At 44.3% G+C, this 16,260-nt stretch overlaps 2 protein-coding genes across 2 annotated transcripts in view; both read right to left on the bottom strand.

Annotated features, from left to right (window-relative positions):
• LOC106810094 (fibropellin-1-like) overlaps positions 1–1,954 on the bottom strand; it is an 18,749-nt gene extending 16,795 nt beyond the window's left edge. Inside the window, exons 1-2 of the mRNA XM_014813367.1 lie at positions 1,890–1,954; positions 414–539 (exon numbers count right to left, since the gene is read on the bottom strand). Of these exons, the coding sequence (XP_014668853.1) occupies positions 414–539; positions 1,890–1,954 (191 nt within the window). The remainder of the gene's footprint in view (positions 1–413; positions 540–1,889) is intronic.
• A 1,391-nt stretch (positions 1,955–3,345) lies between these two features.
• On the bottom strand, positions 3,346–15,843 carry LOC106810095 (fibropellin-1-like). Its single transcript, XM_014813368.1, is given in 14 exon segments — positions 3,346–3,485; positions 3,869–4,045; positions 5,095–5,275; positions 5,937–6,045; positions 7,187–7,334; positions 7,914–8,035; positions 8,037–8,166; positions 8,821–9,024; positions 9,728–9,870; positions 10,398–10,523; positions 10,784–11,000; positions 11,236–11,376; positions 12,024–12,230; positions 15,765–15,843. Coding segments are annotated over 13 exon segments (1,989 nt in total). The 5' UTR covers positions 12,175–12,230; positions 15,765–15,843.
• Between the last annotated feature and the right edge of the window lie 417 nt (positions 15,844–16,260).

Consider the following 16,260-nt stretch of genomic DNA (forward strand, 5'->3'; position numbering starts at 1 on the left):
AAAATGTTCGATCTTTCTCGGGTAAAGTCTCATCAGGATGTAGTTTTTCAACGAAATCTAATGAACTTATTTCAAACACTAGAGCACTCGGAGAGCACAACTCCGCCCAAGGCAGCTGAATTCTCTCAATGTGGATTTTTTATTAATTAATGTAATTAATTAAGTGGAAAAATTAAGTAATTAATTAATTAATTAATCTGGATCCGGATTAGTGCGAGCGTGCAGGTAGGGAGGACTGTGTTGCCCTTAGCCTGTGGTTGCGTGTTTGTAAGTCCTACAACCAGCGCACCTAGCGAAGATGAACACTGAAACCGGCGCATGTTAACGAACCCACCAAACCGAACACCAAACACACGCCGGTGAAAACATAACCTCGCCAAGCCCCCCTGGCGGAGATAATTACACCCCACCTGAGACATCCGGTGAAAGCCTGCTGTAGACTGAAGCGCACTCCTGGTGAATGAAGTTCGACCTGCGCCACGCCAGCCAGCAACATAGCATCGTCGAATATCACACCACTGCTGCTGAAGCGCACAGACCTGCAAAATAACAAGATATGGGCCAAAGATTGGAAAAAAGTTAACGCGTAAAGATAGAAAATACAGAAAATAGGAAAATAATTAGAAACGGATGGGATTCGATCCACCGACCTTTCATACTTGAGGCTCGCGCTGTACTCGCGCAGCTAGGTTATTGTAACATCGGAACTGAAAATTGTGGATGTCTATGTATATGACGACACTGTGACGTCATTGAGCGACGGAAACAAGCTCAACCAAGTAGCAACGCTCACTAGAGCCCTATGTTCTTGATTGACCTAGGAAAAAAATCCACGCGCGCGCAGGCGGGTGTTTCGCCGATTCTGGCAGCCATTTACATAAGCTGGGCAAGGGAAGCAAACGTGAGAATTTCGTCAGTCTTGTGTTAGTCGCGTGACACAGCTCGGTTACGACAGTGTTTTTATAACAAGTGAACACTGTTCTTGAAATAGAACAAAGATGGAAGCTGTTGGATGTGTATTCGTGCTGTGAGAGCCAACGTTAATGATTACCGGCTCCTGCTGTAACAGGCCGCTAGGGCCTACTCGTCGCAGACAGAGTCTACCCACCGTCAGTGTAGCGAACGCAGTCAAGCGTAACATGACGACTGGTATATACAAGTTATTAGACGAGAGCGTGAAATCAAGGCGACGCGTCGAGCGAATTTTGGCAGCCCGCTTTCCTACCTGCGTATTCCGTTATATATATAAAGTGTCATTGTGGACAGTGCAGCCGGCGTGAGCATGGCGCGGTTCAAGGATAGCAGAACATGCACCTGGGTCCCAATGAAACCAATGTGCCTAAACCTATAACCCTAACCCTAATCCTAAACCCTAACCCTACACCTATATATTGCATTAATATATATTATATTGAATGGTAAATGACATTGTGTTTATTGGGACCCATGTTCTCTATCATTGAACCGCGCCGCGGCCTTCAATCTTGAATCCTTGGGCCACCAAATGCTTAATGTGGCTCATCTACGAAAAAAACACTGGCTGCCGCCATGGGCCCCGAGGATAGAGAACATGGGTCCAAAAAACCAATAAACATTAAGATTGGTAGTAATAGATTTCGTATTTATTTAGCATTATATTTTATTGAAACGCTTCAAGTGCCTGTGCACAGCGGCGCGCCGGTGTTGCTGGACAGTGCTGCCATCCGTTGTATCGGTGTGTAAATCCTGACTGCACCACGGAGTCGCTCGCGTGTGTACACAGCGGCGTGTAACTTGCACTGTACTCGTCAACAGCCGCGAGGCAGGCCGAAAATCACGTGTTGTCAAATATGCCGTGTGCATGCCGGGAAAACACATGAATCCGACTCACCAGTCACTCTTGCGCTCACGGCTGGTTTACCTCTGCCACCATGTAAAGCTTGGTAGGTGTGGACCGTGTGGCACGAGAAGGCATTATGTAAACGCATTAGGTTAATTACAACATGCCGGGTAAACCTTCCGCGCCGACTGTTTACACCCAGTACACAGACGTGACCATACGCGTAAGAAAGTAGTGCAACATATGATATATGACAATCAACAGTAGAGTAGATTATCACTATTTTAGAAAAATATGATTAGACAATCTGAAATTCCAACAATGGAGTTCGTTTAGGTCTAGACTTTTAGCATTGCAAGCAGACAATTCTAATATATAGATTAACCAATCACAGACGATAATATTGTAGGGTGATCAATCATAGGCAGTTATGGAAATATAGATGAACCAATCACAGAAGATAATAGTATAGAGGAACCAATCATAGACGATGTTAACATAGACGGACCATAGATATATACAACACATGTGTTCAGGGGCGGCGCCAGGGTATTTTCTTAGTGGGGGCGAAACCAGGAGCGTGTACAAAGGCACGCGAAGGGGGGTCTGGGGGGCTGTACACCAGCAACTTTTTGAAATTAGACCCCTCAAGATGCGTTTTCTGCGCGAGCAGGGGGGGGGGGGGTCCGGACCCCCTGGACCCCCCTGTTACAGCCCCTGGAAACTGTAGACTCTCTGATACGTGTGCGCTTGCACTGACGGGTGGGTCCAGGGGGTAGATTCGATCATGATTCATCAAAGCCTGCGTAGGCCTACGCAAAATTATTGCGTAAATCTTGTGTACGCAATCGACGTTGCTTAGTTGCAATTTATCAACGCAGTTATTTAGTAATTGCGTAAACCTATTATCGGCGTACGCAGCGAGGCCGAGTTCTAGAGTGCGATTCATCATGCTAATAAATTACGTAAAACGCTTGGCAACTTACCCGCAGCTGACGAGGTGCCGTACAACGCACCGTCGAAATGTTCCCCAGGTGTTTCCAGCGCATACCGCAGCATGCATTCATTTTATGAGAAAACATTCATAAATTACTACTCAACTAAAAATAAATAAATAATTACGCATATCTACACAGACAGGCGGCGCCTTTACGCTTCGTTGTGTCATAGCTTTATTAGATTTATTGATCAGTGCACAGCAGCAAACATTCCACATGCATCTGCAGCAACTATTGACGCATCAGATCCACATGCAGCTGCTGTTGAGTAACCACACATACACGCATATCACACATACAGGCACGAGAATCCGAAACTATGAAGATCCTTAAATTTCCCGAAATAGTACCCGATTAAAATGAAATTAATTTTCCTGTTACTGGCCTTTGGACACAGTCGGAAATATTGACGGCATGCTGCATGCCTGCATATTATACAATAGGAATCACCCCCCAAATATTTTCAATGGATTTATATTGATTGCAACAAGGATTAATGGGAAATAACTGGAAATCCATGGAAGATTCTCATGCCTGCATATAAGACTCACCGCTAAAGTCCAGATAGCAGAGACAGCTGTAAGAGTTATTTAGGTTGACACAGTCACCATGAACGCAGGGTCCCACCGCGCAGAAATCCACAGACACTTCTTCACTGCACAACGCACCTGCATGACGTATACAATTATTTATGATTATTACTTTAAATAAAATACAATACATTTAAGTATACAACAACGTGAGAATCGAGGCAATGCAATCTACAAGAGCAAAACCTCTCTCCTTGTAGCCCTCTCTCGCTCTCATGACCTCTTTCTCCTGCTCTCTCGTTAACTTCCTATCTCTCTATCTCTCTTGCACACACGCACGCACGCACGCACGCACGCACTACACGCACGCACACACACACGCACACACGCACACATTCACACACACACACAACTCTTTCACTCTCTCTCACACTCTCCTTCACGATTCGGCTGACAATAAACTAGGTTATTACCTATGACTATACTACGCTAACACATACAACCAATGATAACATCCACACCTGTGTATCCCTCTGAACAGTTGCAGTAAAAATCTTCATCGCCAACAACACCCGGAATTGTATCCACACAGGTGGAGCCACCGTCTGCGCACGGGGCGACGGAAGCATTGTCAATGCAGGTGGCGCCGTTTGCGCAGGGGCTAGACGCGCATCCCCGCACACGCTCACAGCTGTCACCTGTCAACGAGGAGATGCACATGTATGTCAACTATCTGCTATGCAGAAGATACTCACTGACCACACCCTCCCCTCCCTCACTGCAGTCCAGCTATACCTACCCATCTCCCCCTTCCTTTCCCCCTCCCTTCCTTCGCTGCACTGGTGAGGCTAGCCGTAGGTACCTACCTCATCTTCCTTTCTTCCTCCCCTCCCTCAACGCACGGGTGACGCTAGCCGTAGGTACCTACCTCATCTTCCTTTCTTCCTGCCCCTCCCTCAAGCACGGGTGAGGTAGCCATAGGTAACCCCACCCCCCCCTTCCTTTCTTCGCTCCCCGCCTCCCTCCACTACACAAAATGAAGCTAAGCCATAGGTACCACCTCCGGCCCTTCCTTTTCTTCCCTCCCACTCCTCACGGCACGGGTGAGGCTAAGCGCATAGGCTACCATCCGCCGCCCCTTCCTTCTTGCCTGCCCGGCTCCTTCAATGCACAAATGAAGCTAGGCATAGGTCCCAGCCGTCCCCGCTTCCTTTCTTCCCCCCTCCCTCAATCGCAACGGGTGATCGCTAGCGCATAGGTACCAGCCTCCCCCCTTCCTTTGCTCGCTCCCCTTCCCTCCATGCACCGGCAAATTGAAGGCGTACGCCAATACGGTACCCACCTCCGCCCGCCTTCTTTCTTCCTCCCCCTTACTTTCTTCCTCCCCGCTCGCCTCAATGCACAACTGAAGGCTAGCCATAGGTCCCACCCTCCCCCTTACCTTTCTTCCTCCCCCCTACTTTTCTTTCGGCTCCCCCCCCTCCCTCAATGCCACAAATGAAGCTCAGCCCATAGGTACCTCTCCCCCTTCGCTTTCTTCCTCCCCTCCCTCATGCAGCGGGTGACGCTACCCATACTATTATTATTTATCTACATACTTATTATTATTATTATGTTATTAATTAATCTTTATTGGCAATGTAATTCGAGATACAAATAGCATGTAGCTGACGACAGTATTTGTTTCATAGAGAGACAAATTCTGAACAAAGGCAATATAAGCTTGATAAAAGCACATAAGCGCAGCCAGTGAAATCGTGGGTGCAGTGGCACGCAGCCCCCGTGGCAGTAATCACGCACGTGCCTCCGTTGACGCAGCCCCGCTCGCACGTGCTACCACTGTCACTGTCATTGTCACCCTCACTGCTCGTCTCCACATAGGTTGACGTCTCGAGTAGTTCTGTGTCACAGTCCGGACCTGTGAACCCCTGCAGAGCAACGACCAATCGATTAGTGATTAGTGTATGACCTCCATCCATAGCCGTGAAATATCATGCATTGTCCTACGTTATAATTTACTCACCTTATAACCTAAACTCATCAAGTTGGCAGATAAGAAATTAAACAGGGGGCCTGGGTAGACACTATAGGTTGTTGTTCTACTGGGTTAAAAATAAAAAAATGTCAAAAATAGTTCGTGCAACATTAGCAATTATAGTTAGGGAAGAACTAGTTTTGACTTGTCGCAGTCTTATCAGGTTCTTTTTAGTTTTATTTCCTCCCAAAAAACAACTTGTCACTCTTTCAGCATACTTTTGGACTAGTACTATGATGTGCTTTATAAAAAATGGAAAAAAATGAAAGGTCGATAAAACAAGAATGAAATTTCTGCATGCAGACTTGCAAAATCGCTACATAAACATTCGACAGCGATTGCTGTTGTAAAATCCAGAAATCACTTCATTATTATACCATTTGCAAGGGCTCAGAATGGTTTTTTCGAGCATTTACTGATACCATCGATGTATTGCAGCTTATGGTGGAAGCTTATTGTTTCATGATGGAAATCTACTTATGACTACAAATGGAATTAAGTTCATGAGGGCACACAAATGCTTTGCGCCTGTTTCTGCAGTTTCTGACTCTTACCCAGTCACAGGAGCACTTGTAGGTGCCGTCAGGCAGTGAGAGGCAGGTTCCACGCAGGCAGGGCTTACTGGTGCATGCATCTACGGAATTCTCACAGTGTTGCCCTGCACAACAACATTACACAGCAATGACAAAGTCAGTTTTTCCTTGCATTACATAGTATTAGAGCAGGGGTGGGCAAACTGTGGCCCGCGGGCCGCATGCGGCCCTCTACGGGGTTCTGTGCGGCCCGCGGAAGCCTGCAGCAAATTAAAAATAAAAAACATTAAAAAAATCAATAAATTTTTGTGAAAGTCAACATGTTTGTGCTTGAACCGAGGCTGACTTTTTCAGTGTCATACAGATTAGTGTTCTATTGTCTCTGGGTTCGCTCTGCAATGCCATTTCAGCTAATTATGGTCCAGAGATGGCGCCCTTGAGGCGAAACGCACGTATTATCTTAGAGCGTCACCGCCTCCCGATTCTTAAACTAGGTGCCGGCCCTTTGACTTTTCATGGCCCACTGATGCGGCACTCGCTCTGAAAAGTTTGCCCACCACTGTATTAGAGCCTACAATGATGACATATGCAGTTCCTCCCAGGCTTGCTACACTAAGTCTTGTATTTGATTCTTGCCAGTAAAATTGAAATTCAAATTGAACTTTTGAACTCTGTGCATGTGAAGTCAAGTAGTCATGCACATAGATCCCCACATGAACAGCACACTACCTACACAGCAGCTTACAGAAGACTTAGACACCCTGTTCCACATCAACGTCACAGACACACTAACACACCTATAAACAACTAACACACCTGTAATAACAACAAACACCACCTCGTAAACACACAAAACAGCACCTGCTAAACACAAACACACCTGTAAACAACAAAACACACCTGTAAACAACAAAACACCTGTAAACAACTAACCACACCTGTAAACAACAAACACACCTGTAAACAACAAATACACCTGTAAACAACTAACACACCTGTAAACAACAAACACACCTGTAAACAACAAACACACCTGTAAACAACTACACATCCACCTATAAAACAACTAACACACGCTATAAACATACTAACACACCTGTAAAAACAACTAACCATACCATAAACAACTAACACACCTAGCCTAACAACTAACACACCATGCTAAACAACAAACACACCGCTGATAACAACAAACACACCTGTTAAACAACTAACACACCTGTAAACAACGAACACAACCTGTAAACAACGCGAAAACACACCTTCGCTCAAATGATGCTGCGCACACGCAGGTGTATGAAGCCAGACCATCCACGCAGGTGCTGTTGTGCTTACAGGGGCTGCTCTCACATTCATCCAATTCACTCTCACAGTTCAAGCCGGTGTATCCATCCAGACATTCACACGCGTAGTCCCTCCCTGCACAACAACCAACGAATAAACGAAAACATCAGTCTTACTGTCACACAGAGTAAATGTTAGATTAACCTAACACATAATGAAGCTACTGTATTAGTTCTTCTAGTCTTTCTCTATATATAATATATATATATATATTTCATTCTTTTGCAGTTAGACAGAGTATATGTTAGATTAAACAATGTCATTTCTCTGCCGTTACACAAGAGTATGTGTTAAAGTAAACGATGTATATCATAAGCTTGCTGTTGCGCTGATTACGTATTTAATCCGTATTTTTCGCGGTACAGATATATTTGCGAATTCAGAGCTCCCATGACGACAATTTCGGCGACACTTTCGTGGGTAATTCCGGCGTCTGGGCTCGATTATTATTATTCGTGTATTATTCTGGTACGAATGATTTCGTTGTGTTTTCTGTTTCCGTCGGGGAGCGAATCTCGCGCGTAACAACTTAAACCACCGCGAAATATACAGCTTATACAGTATACATTAGATTACATGTATTTCGCACCTTGCTGTTAAGCATAGTCTTACACAATACATGTTACAGTAGTATACATAGATTCGCAACACTACAGTATATGTCAGACCGCCCGTGCATGGCATACCTTGCTGTTCCACACAGCTGCCCATACATGCAGGCATGCCCATGACATTCCTCAATGTCCACTTCACAGTGTTGACCCGTCCATATGGCGACAGAGACACGCGTAGCCACCCGGAGTGTTCACGCAGTGACGCATTGCTGCACGTGACGCCATCTTGCACTCATTCACGTCACGCTGGCAGGTGGCGCCCTCCCAACCCGGTGGACACTCACACACGTAGCCTGTCGCACAAATCGCGCGTGAGAAACACATAAACTTATGTTGCAACCGTGAAAGCAGATTTGATCTGACTACCAATAACAAATTACTGGATCTAAAACAGATTCATTACGCAATGATCTATCAATAAAGTAAGACCAAGGATCTGTGGAAAGGCAGCCAACCCACACAGATCTACTAAATGGTTAAGAGCAATACAATGAAAATACGACAAGAATCAAATAAAATGTAGCAAAAGCAATGCTAGGCAGTTCTAATTATGCATCGTAAAGTGTCTTTATCAGCAAATAGCCGATAGACACGAAATTTTCATGTCTAGATAAAAAAAAGCCACCAAAATGGCCTGCCCGTTCCCAACCCAACTCTTGCACTCCTTGACCACAGATCTACAGATTATACATCTATATATAATATATTATTTGCACATTGTAAGAATTGTGTGATGCCATTTGACTGCCATATTGGTCAACCTGAGCATTGAACTATCAGATATTAAGATATTAATATAATAAGGATAATAAGGCCAATTCAGTGCCAAGATAGTATATATTTATATCTATTTACATATTTTATATATATATATTATAATAATCAGTTGCGCAGGCAAAGCGACACTAGATAGATAGGCATACAAACATATGCAGACAACCAGATACCTGGATCGACGTCAGTCGCCGTGCAATGGCCGCCGTTAGCACAGGGGGCGCCACTGCAGTTTGTCGCCCTGCTCTCACATCGCTCGCCCTCATAGCCGTCGGCGCACGCGCAAAACACCTGCCCACCGGCGCCCTCTATACACGTAGCTCCATTGCGACACAGTGAGGATAAGCAGTCAAACACGTCTATCTCACAAGTGTCACCTTCAGTGAGAGAGAGAGAGAAAGATGTAGAGTCATGTAATAAACATATTACATATATTGTTTGTTTGCCCTCGCCCAACCGACCCGCCAAAAAGGGGCCGACTCAACATTTTTTATTGATCTTTCCCATTCTTTTTTTTTTTTTTTTTTACAAATTGTATCACTGTACATTATATAAATCTGTAGGCAATACACTATATGTACCAAACAAAACAAACATTCAACATAAAACGTATCTCCACACAGGCACACCCGAGCATGTAGACACCATGCTGAATTTGTAAAAAGACCCCCCTCAAAAAAAGAAGCCTACCTACCTACCTAAACCTTTCAGCCTGGGTCGGGTGAAGGCAAACAAATATTTTTTTAATTGTGGCCAGTCACGTAATAAATGTTGGAACTACATGGTTTTCCCAAAAGCCCAGGCGATTTTCCATCCATGAAAATGGACAATTGCCTAGGACAAATGCAACTTAACTCAATAAATGTCAGTAGTTAACAATAAATTATAGTTATTTTTGAGACTGGAGACAAAAAATTACTGAAAACTGCTGGTTTGACAAGTGAGAAAGTAAAAAATTGCTTGCTGGAGCCAACTTTTTCCTGCCCAATTACATTTTTACATCCGCTAGGGACCACTGGCCAGTGATAATTTCATGTTTCTGACGTGATCCAATAATTGACAATAGAAGAGAACACAAACCTATGAATCCTGGTGGACAATAACATGTGAAACCACGTGGTGATAGCGGATTGTTATTGCAGGTGGCACCATTGGCACAGATGGAGGTAAAACACGGATCGACGTCCTCCTCGCAATTTTCACCATCGTACGGATAGCGACACCTGCAACACAAGATGCTATACAGTACACTCACATCCATGAATGTTCACTTGTCATCATGCCTCTATCATGTTATTCTATTTATTGATAATAACAAACCAATGAAGCCACATATCATCAACAGTAGATTATCACTATTTTACAAAAATATGAATAGACAATCTGAAATTCCAACAATGATTGTTTGAACATTTTTTGATTGTTTGAACATTTTTTCCAACAATCCGTTTAGGTGTAGACTTTTAGCATTGCAAGCAGACAATTCTAATATATAGATGAACCAATCACAGAAGATAATAATGTAGGGTGATCAATCATAGACAATGGAAATATAGATGAACCAATCACAGAAGATAATAATATAGAGAAACCAATCATAGACAATGGTAACATAGACGGACTAATCACAAGTGATAACAACATAGATAGACCAATCACAGATTATAGTAACACAAATGCATTGATCAATCACAGCAAATAATATTAGAGATTAACTAAGCACCGATAACCTGGTTACAAAGCTACAAACCTGCAGGAGTAAGATCCTAATGCAGTTGTCAGGCATGTGCCACCGTTCATGCACGGAGAAAGGTCAACGCAGTAGTCTATTGGTGTGTCGCACAGTGGTCCTGCGAATCCATCGGGACACACACACCTGCAACAAACCTCTGCATGTTAGCAACGGGACACAGACCGGCATACGCATGCACACACGCACACTCACTCATTCACTCTCATACTGTCTCTCTCTCTCCCTCTGACACACGCACACTCACTCACTCACTCTCTCTCTCTCACTCTAATACTGTCTCTCTCTCCCTCTGACACACGCACACACGCCCACACACGTAACCATGCATGCACGTACGCACGCACGCACATGGCAGTGATTCAGGGGGATGAGAAGGCACGCACCTGAAGCTATCGACGACATCGATACACCGTGTGTGCGTCACGTTACACGGCCGCGCCGCGCAATCATCCACGTTATCCCCGCAGGTGGCGCCAGTCCAGCCTGCCGCGCACTCGCATGTGAACTCTCCCACTGCGGGCTCCGCGCACGTGCCACCGTTCCTACAGGGGGCGCTCCTACACTCGTCAATGTCAACCGAACAGTCGGCACTCGTGTAACCTGAGGGTGGATGTTCATGTTTACACACGAGTAGCGATATTAGGATGTTATCTTTACATAGTAGAGAGAGGTAACCACAGGAGGGAAGACACGAACATGGGGACGCTGCTAACAGTTTCAAACTATTTTGCTATATTAATCGTTAATCGACTGAAAAGAAAGTAAAGAATAGCAAGTAAAGGCAAGTAGAATAGAAATTTTAAAAAGAACAATCGTGAATAAAGAGCCGGCTAACCTGGAGGACAATAGCATCGATATGTTCCGCTCCCGTCAAAGCAGGTAGCGCCATTGTAGCACGGTGACGATGCACATTCGTTGACTTCGTACTGACAGGAGAGGCCATAGTATCCATCTTTACAGAAGCATTGTCTTTTACCTAATGACATCAAATAACGAGCAATCGTTAGAAGAAGTTCCTCATTCAATTTTATTTCCATTGAAAAGAAGCTCACTCAAAATTTTGTCCACAGTCATTTGTTAGGTTAACAGCGAAATTGCCCAACCTGTCTTGACAAGATGACGACAACCACTTGGATATTGTTCCTAGATTCGTAAAGTTAGATCAGTTCATACATGTATTTTATAAATGCATGAAAACTTCATGTGGCATTCATTTGCCAAGCATTGTATTTTAGATCACCCTACCGCAACAACAATTGTCTAGTGCTACTTGTCAATCACACAATATGGATAGCTCAATTGTATAAGGACCAGTATGACCACAAGCTGCCACTTTCTATTCTAGAATGCCCCCCAGACAGCGAGAGAACAGCTGACAGCTGGCTGAAGTGGCTGACAGTGGCTGAAGTGACAGTGACAGTAACAGTGACAGTGACAGTGACTGTGACAGTGACTGTTACAGTGACAGTGACAGTGACAGTGACTGTGACAGTGACAGTGACAGTGACAGTGACAGTGACAGTGACAGTGACAGTGACAGTGACAGTGACAGTGACAGTGACAGTGACTGTGACAGTGACTGGCTGACAGTGGCTGAAATTAGTCCCACTAGGAGGCGCTTACCGGCATCGTTCTGAATGCAGATGGCGTTCTCGCTGCACGGGTTGTCTGCACCGCAGCTCTCTTCCACTCCCTCGCAGTGGTCGCCGGTGAATCCCAGCCTGCAGATGCAGCGGTATCCAGCCGGCGTGTCCACACACGTGCCCGCGAACATACAGGGCGTGCTCGCACATTCACTCACCCGGGCCTCACACGTATCACCCTCGTAGCCTGCAAGAAACCACAGTCACGATTCAACACGGTCACAGCATCATTAGCCTGCAGGATACCACAGCGCACGATTACACACGTCACACATCATAGCCTGCAAGAAACCACAGTCACGATAACACGTCACACCCGTTCGAGCCTGCAAGATACCACAGTCACGATCACACACGTCACACCATCATAGCCTGCAGATACCACAGTCACGATCACCACACGTCACACCATCATAGCCTGCAAGATACCACAGTCACGATTAAACACGTCACACACCATCATAGCCTGCAAGATACCACAGCCCGACGATCACAACACGTCACACCATCGTAGCCTGCAAGATACCACAGTCACGATTACATCACACGTCACACCATCATAGCCTGCAAGAAACCACAGTCACGATCACACACAGTCCACATCGCTTAGCCTGCAAGATACCACAGTCAGCGATCACACACGTCCACCATTCATAGCCTGCAAGATACCACAGTCACGATCACACACGTCACACCATCCAATAGCCTGCAAGATACCACAGTCACGATTACACACGTCAAGCATCATAGCCTGCAAGATTACCCAGCCACGCTCACACACGTCACACCATCGTAGCCTGCAAGATACCACATGTCACGATCAACACCGTCACACCATCATACGCGCAAGTACCACAGTCACGATCACACACGTCACACCATCATAGCTGCAAGATACCACAGTCCACGATCACACACGTCACACCATCATAGCCTGCAAGATACCACAGCCACGATCACACACGTCACACCATCATAGCCTGCAAGATACCACAGTCACGATCACACACGTGACACCATCGTAGCCTGCAAGATACCACAGTCACGATCACACACGTCACACCATCATAGCCTGCAAGATACCACAGTCACAATCACACGGTCACGACACATCATAGCCTGCAAAATACCACAGTCACGATCACACACGTCACACCATCATAGCCTGCAACACATGATCGCTATGGAACAGGAAGACTGTAACGAGCAGAGTCATCTGGAGACTGCTTTGAGTGGACAAGATGTGAAATCAATATATATATGGGTCTGTTCCACAGTGCAGTGTCAAATAAGTGTGACATGGAATAAAAATTTAAAAAGTCGAAATTTTTGTGTGTAAACCTGTTACCTTTGAAGAAAAAATACCTAAATTTTCAGGAAAACATAAGCCTGACATAACATTTCGCACATAAACTCGGAAATTGTCTAATGACTACACCCAAGCAACACTGTTCGGTTGTGATTCTTGACATCAACATATTGCACATTAATGTAATCTTGTGACATATTATTAAGAAATTGGATTTTGCTTGAATGTCAGTTCGCAACATGATAAACTAGGAAAAACATGTTTAGGGTTCACTGTCGCAGACTAATTTATGAAAAGTCATAATTTGTGTGCCGTTGCGGTGGTGATTTGACTAGCCTATACAGATTGTTTTCCTCAAGGCACAGACCGCCTTACACTGGACTGATTGGAATTGACATGACTATGCATTCATCCTAGTTTCCTCTAAGTTTATGTAGACAAAAAATGAGCATAAATGAGCTCAATGCATACTTCTGGGACAGTTACCGTGTCGGTGGTGATTTTGACATTTTGACTCTGGTCGTTGCGGTGTGATTTTTGAACATGTTGACGGTGGTGATGTTTTGACCTTGTTCCATCCTCATATCATGGTGACTTCAAGGTTAATATCAACGCCCTGTTTAGAAGATGTCTACAAATTTGTAGTAAGGAAAGCAACCATAGCTATCGAGTCGAAAGACAATATTAACCAAACACTTGGTGGAACTTTGGTATGACTATTGACTGTGTCGGTGGTGATTCTTGACATTAGGTAGGTTCTACATAAAGTAGGCACAAATGGTCACACTCATTATTAAGTCGTTATAGCGCGTCGTAACAAGCTATCTTATTTTTTTAGTTGTGTGTGTATGCGCACGTTGTGTGTGCTGTGCGGCGTGCGTGCGTGCGTAGTGTGTGTGTATTATGCTGTGTGTCGTCTGTGTGTGCGTGTAGTGTTATGTGTGGTGTTCTGTGTGTGCGTGTAGTGTATGTGTTTGATGTGTGTGGTTTATGGCGCGCGGCGCCGTCGTGTGTGTGTGTGGCGTGCGCATTTGCTGTGTGTCGTGTTGCGTGTGTGCGTGCGTAGCGTGGTGTGTGTAACAGAAGTCTGAAACCACCTAACGGCATGGACATTCGTATATTGGTCAAGCAGATCACGACCCAACGGCTAGAAATGAGAAAACGCGACTCATGCGTAAAGTGACAAACTTTTTGATGATAGCTTCGTGCATATAACAAATTGCTTATACCCCATCAAGATGCAATAGATCGTTTTACTGGCAAGTATAATCTACATGAACTAGGGCATCAGCATGATAAAAAACATTCGGTCGTGATGCATCGTTTTGGTCGTGATTAAGCAAAAAACAATTGACAGAAATCAGAAACCTCAAAGTGGGCGCCATTGCAGCTGCATTCCAGGATGTGTGTAATACGGCATCGTTTTATGCACATTTTTACTCCATCATGTGATCTGCCTGACCTCGTTTCAGAAAGGTTATAAATAAAATTCGAGAAAATTAATTGGCTTGTTGTGGCCGTGATTCATTAACGGGAAATAAAACTTTTTTGACATGCAATGTTCTTCGGCATAGCGGACGATGGGGAATATTGTTGGACAATGAATTGATATCAAATGATTGACACCCAAGACTAAGATTCAACTTCAAATTAATTTCATCGTGTTTTTCTTGGTGAAAAAAAACAAGTCCATTTCCATCAACTTTCTTGACGGAATTCATCACGACCACAACGCACCTTGAGTTTGGACATAAATCACTAATTGCAGCCATAAAAACAGACAAAATCAACAAGAACAGAAAGAAGATCATATCTAATTTCACATACAGGTATTTATTGCAGTTATAAACTCGGTTTTTTTGGTGAAAATTTTGGCATAAAAAAGCTCATCATAAATGTCACAATTTTACACTGTGAAAAGTCCCATTCTGAAAAGAAAAAGGGCTGTTCAGACTTAAATTCTGATAAATCTGACCATGTTTTATGTCATTTTATAAGTATTTGCTGTATTCTTCCCGACATATAAGACCTAAATGACCTGTGTGAAATAGTTTTGATAAAAAAACCACAATGTTTTGGTTACAGCCAACATTTTTAACTGCACTATGGACAGACCCATATATATACATAGTATATTATGATTTATATATATACACTGTGCGCGTGTTGTATTGTTATGTAGTCAAACCGCATAAGGTGTCACGAGCGACCCGGATGCTATATTTGCCAAAATCCCCCTTAATGTGTAGATGTACCTTATATAGAGTTGTCTTTTAGCACAGGTTAGATTGTATTAATAAAGATGTTCTTCCTGATTCGACACGACTTAACGATATAATACGCTGTATGCACACGGTCCTTGGATTTCATGACCCTGACTAGCGCCAGATATATGCATGATGTGCACCTCACCTTGGATGCAGTTGCAATGGAAGCTTCCATAGGTGTTTCTCACACGACACGTAGTCTGACAGACTGCCGGCACCCGACTGCATTCATCTCATCTTCCTCGCACGCCGCACCCTGGAATCCCGCGCGCACTGGCACGCATAGCTGTTCACTCCATCAAAGCACGTTCCATTGTTTTGCAGGGCGACGACGCACATTCGTCGATGACCTACAATAATAAAACCCGTTTAAAAAAAAACAAGAAGATTATATATCGCACGAATGATCTTGGACTCTGGTTTATCACAAGACATCCGACAGTTTGTTCGAACCACTGGGTAAAATCAAAGAGCAGGTGCATATTATTTAACTTCAAGCATAATAACTGTTCATCACTAACTTTACATCTCAATGTCACCGAGTGAAAAGCTCTTTAAATCCATATGGGGTAGTGCAGTGGTTCAACATCATACAACCACTCCAGCACTCCACTTCACACAATCTATCAAGCAAAATATCC

Source organism: Priapulus caudatus, unplaced genomic scaffold (assembly GCF_000485595.1).
Source record: "Priapulus caudatus unplaced genomic scaffold, Priapulus_caudatus-5.0.1 Scaffold410, whole genome shotgun sequence".
In the NCBI taxonomy this organism is placed as follows: Eukaryota; Metazoa; Priapulida; class Priapulimorpha; order Priapulimorphida; family Priapulidae; genus Priapulus; species Priapulus caudatus.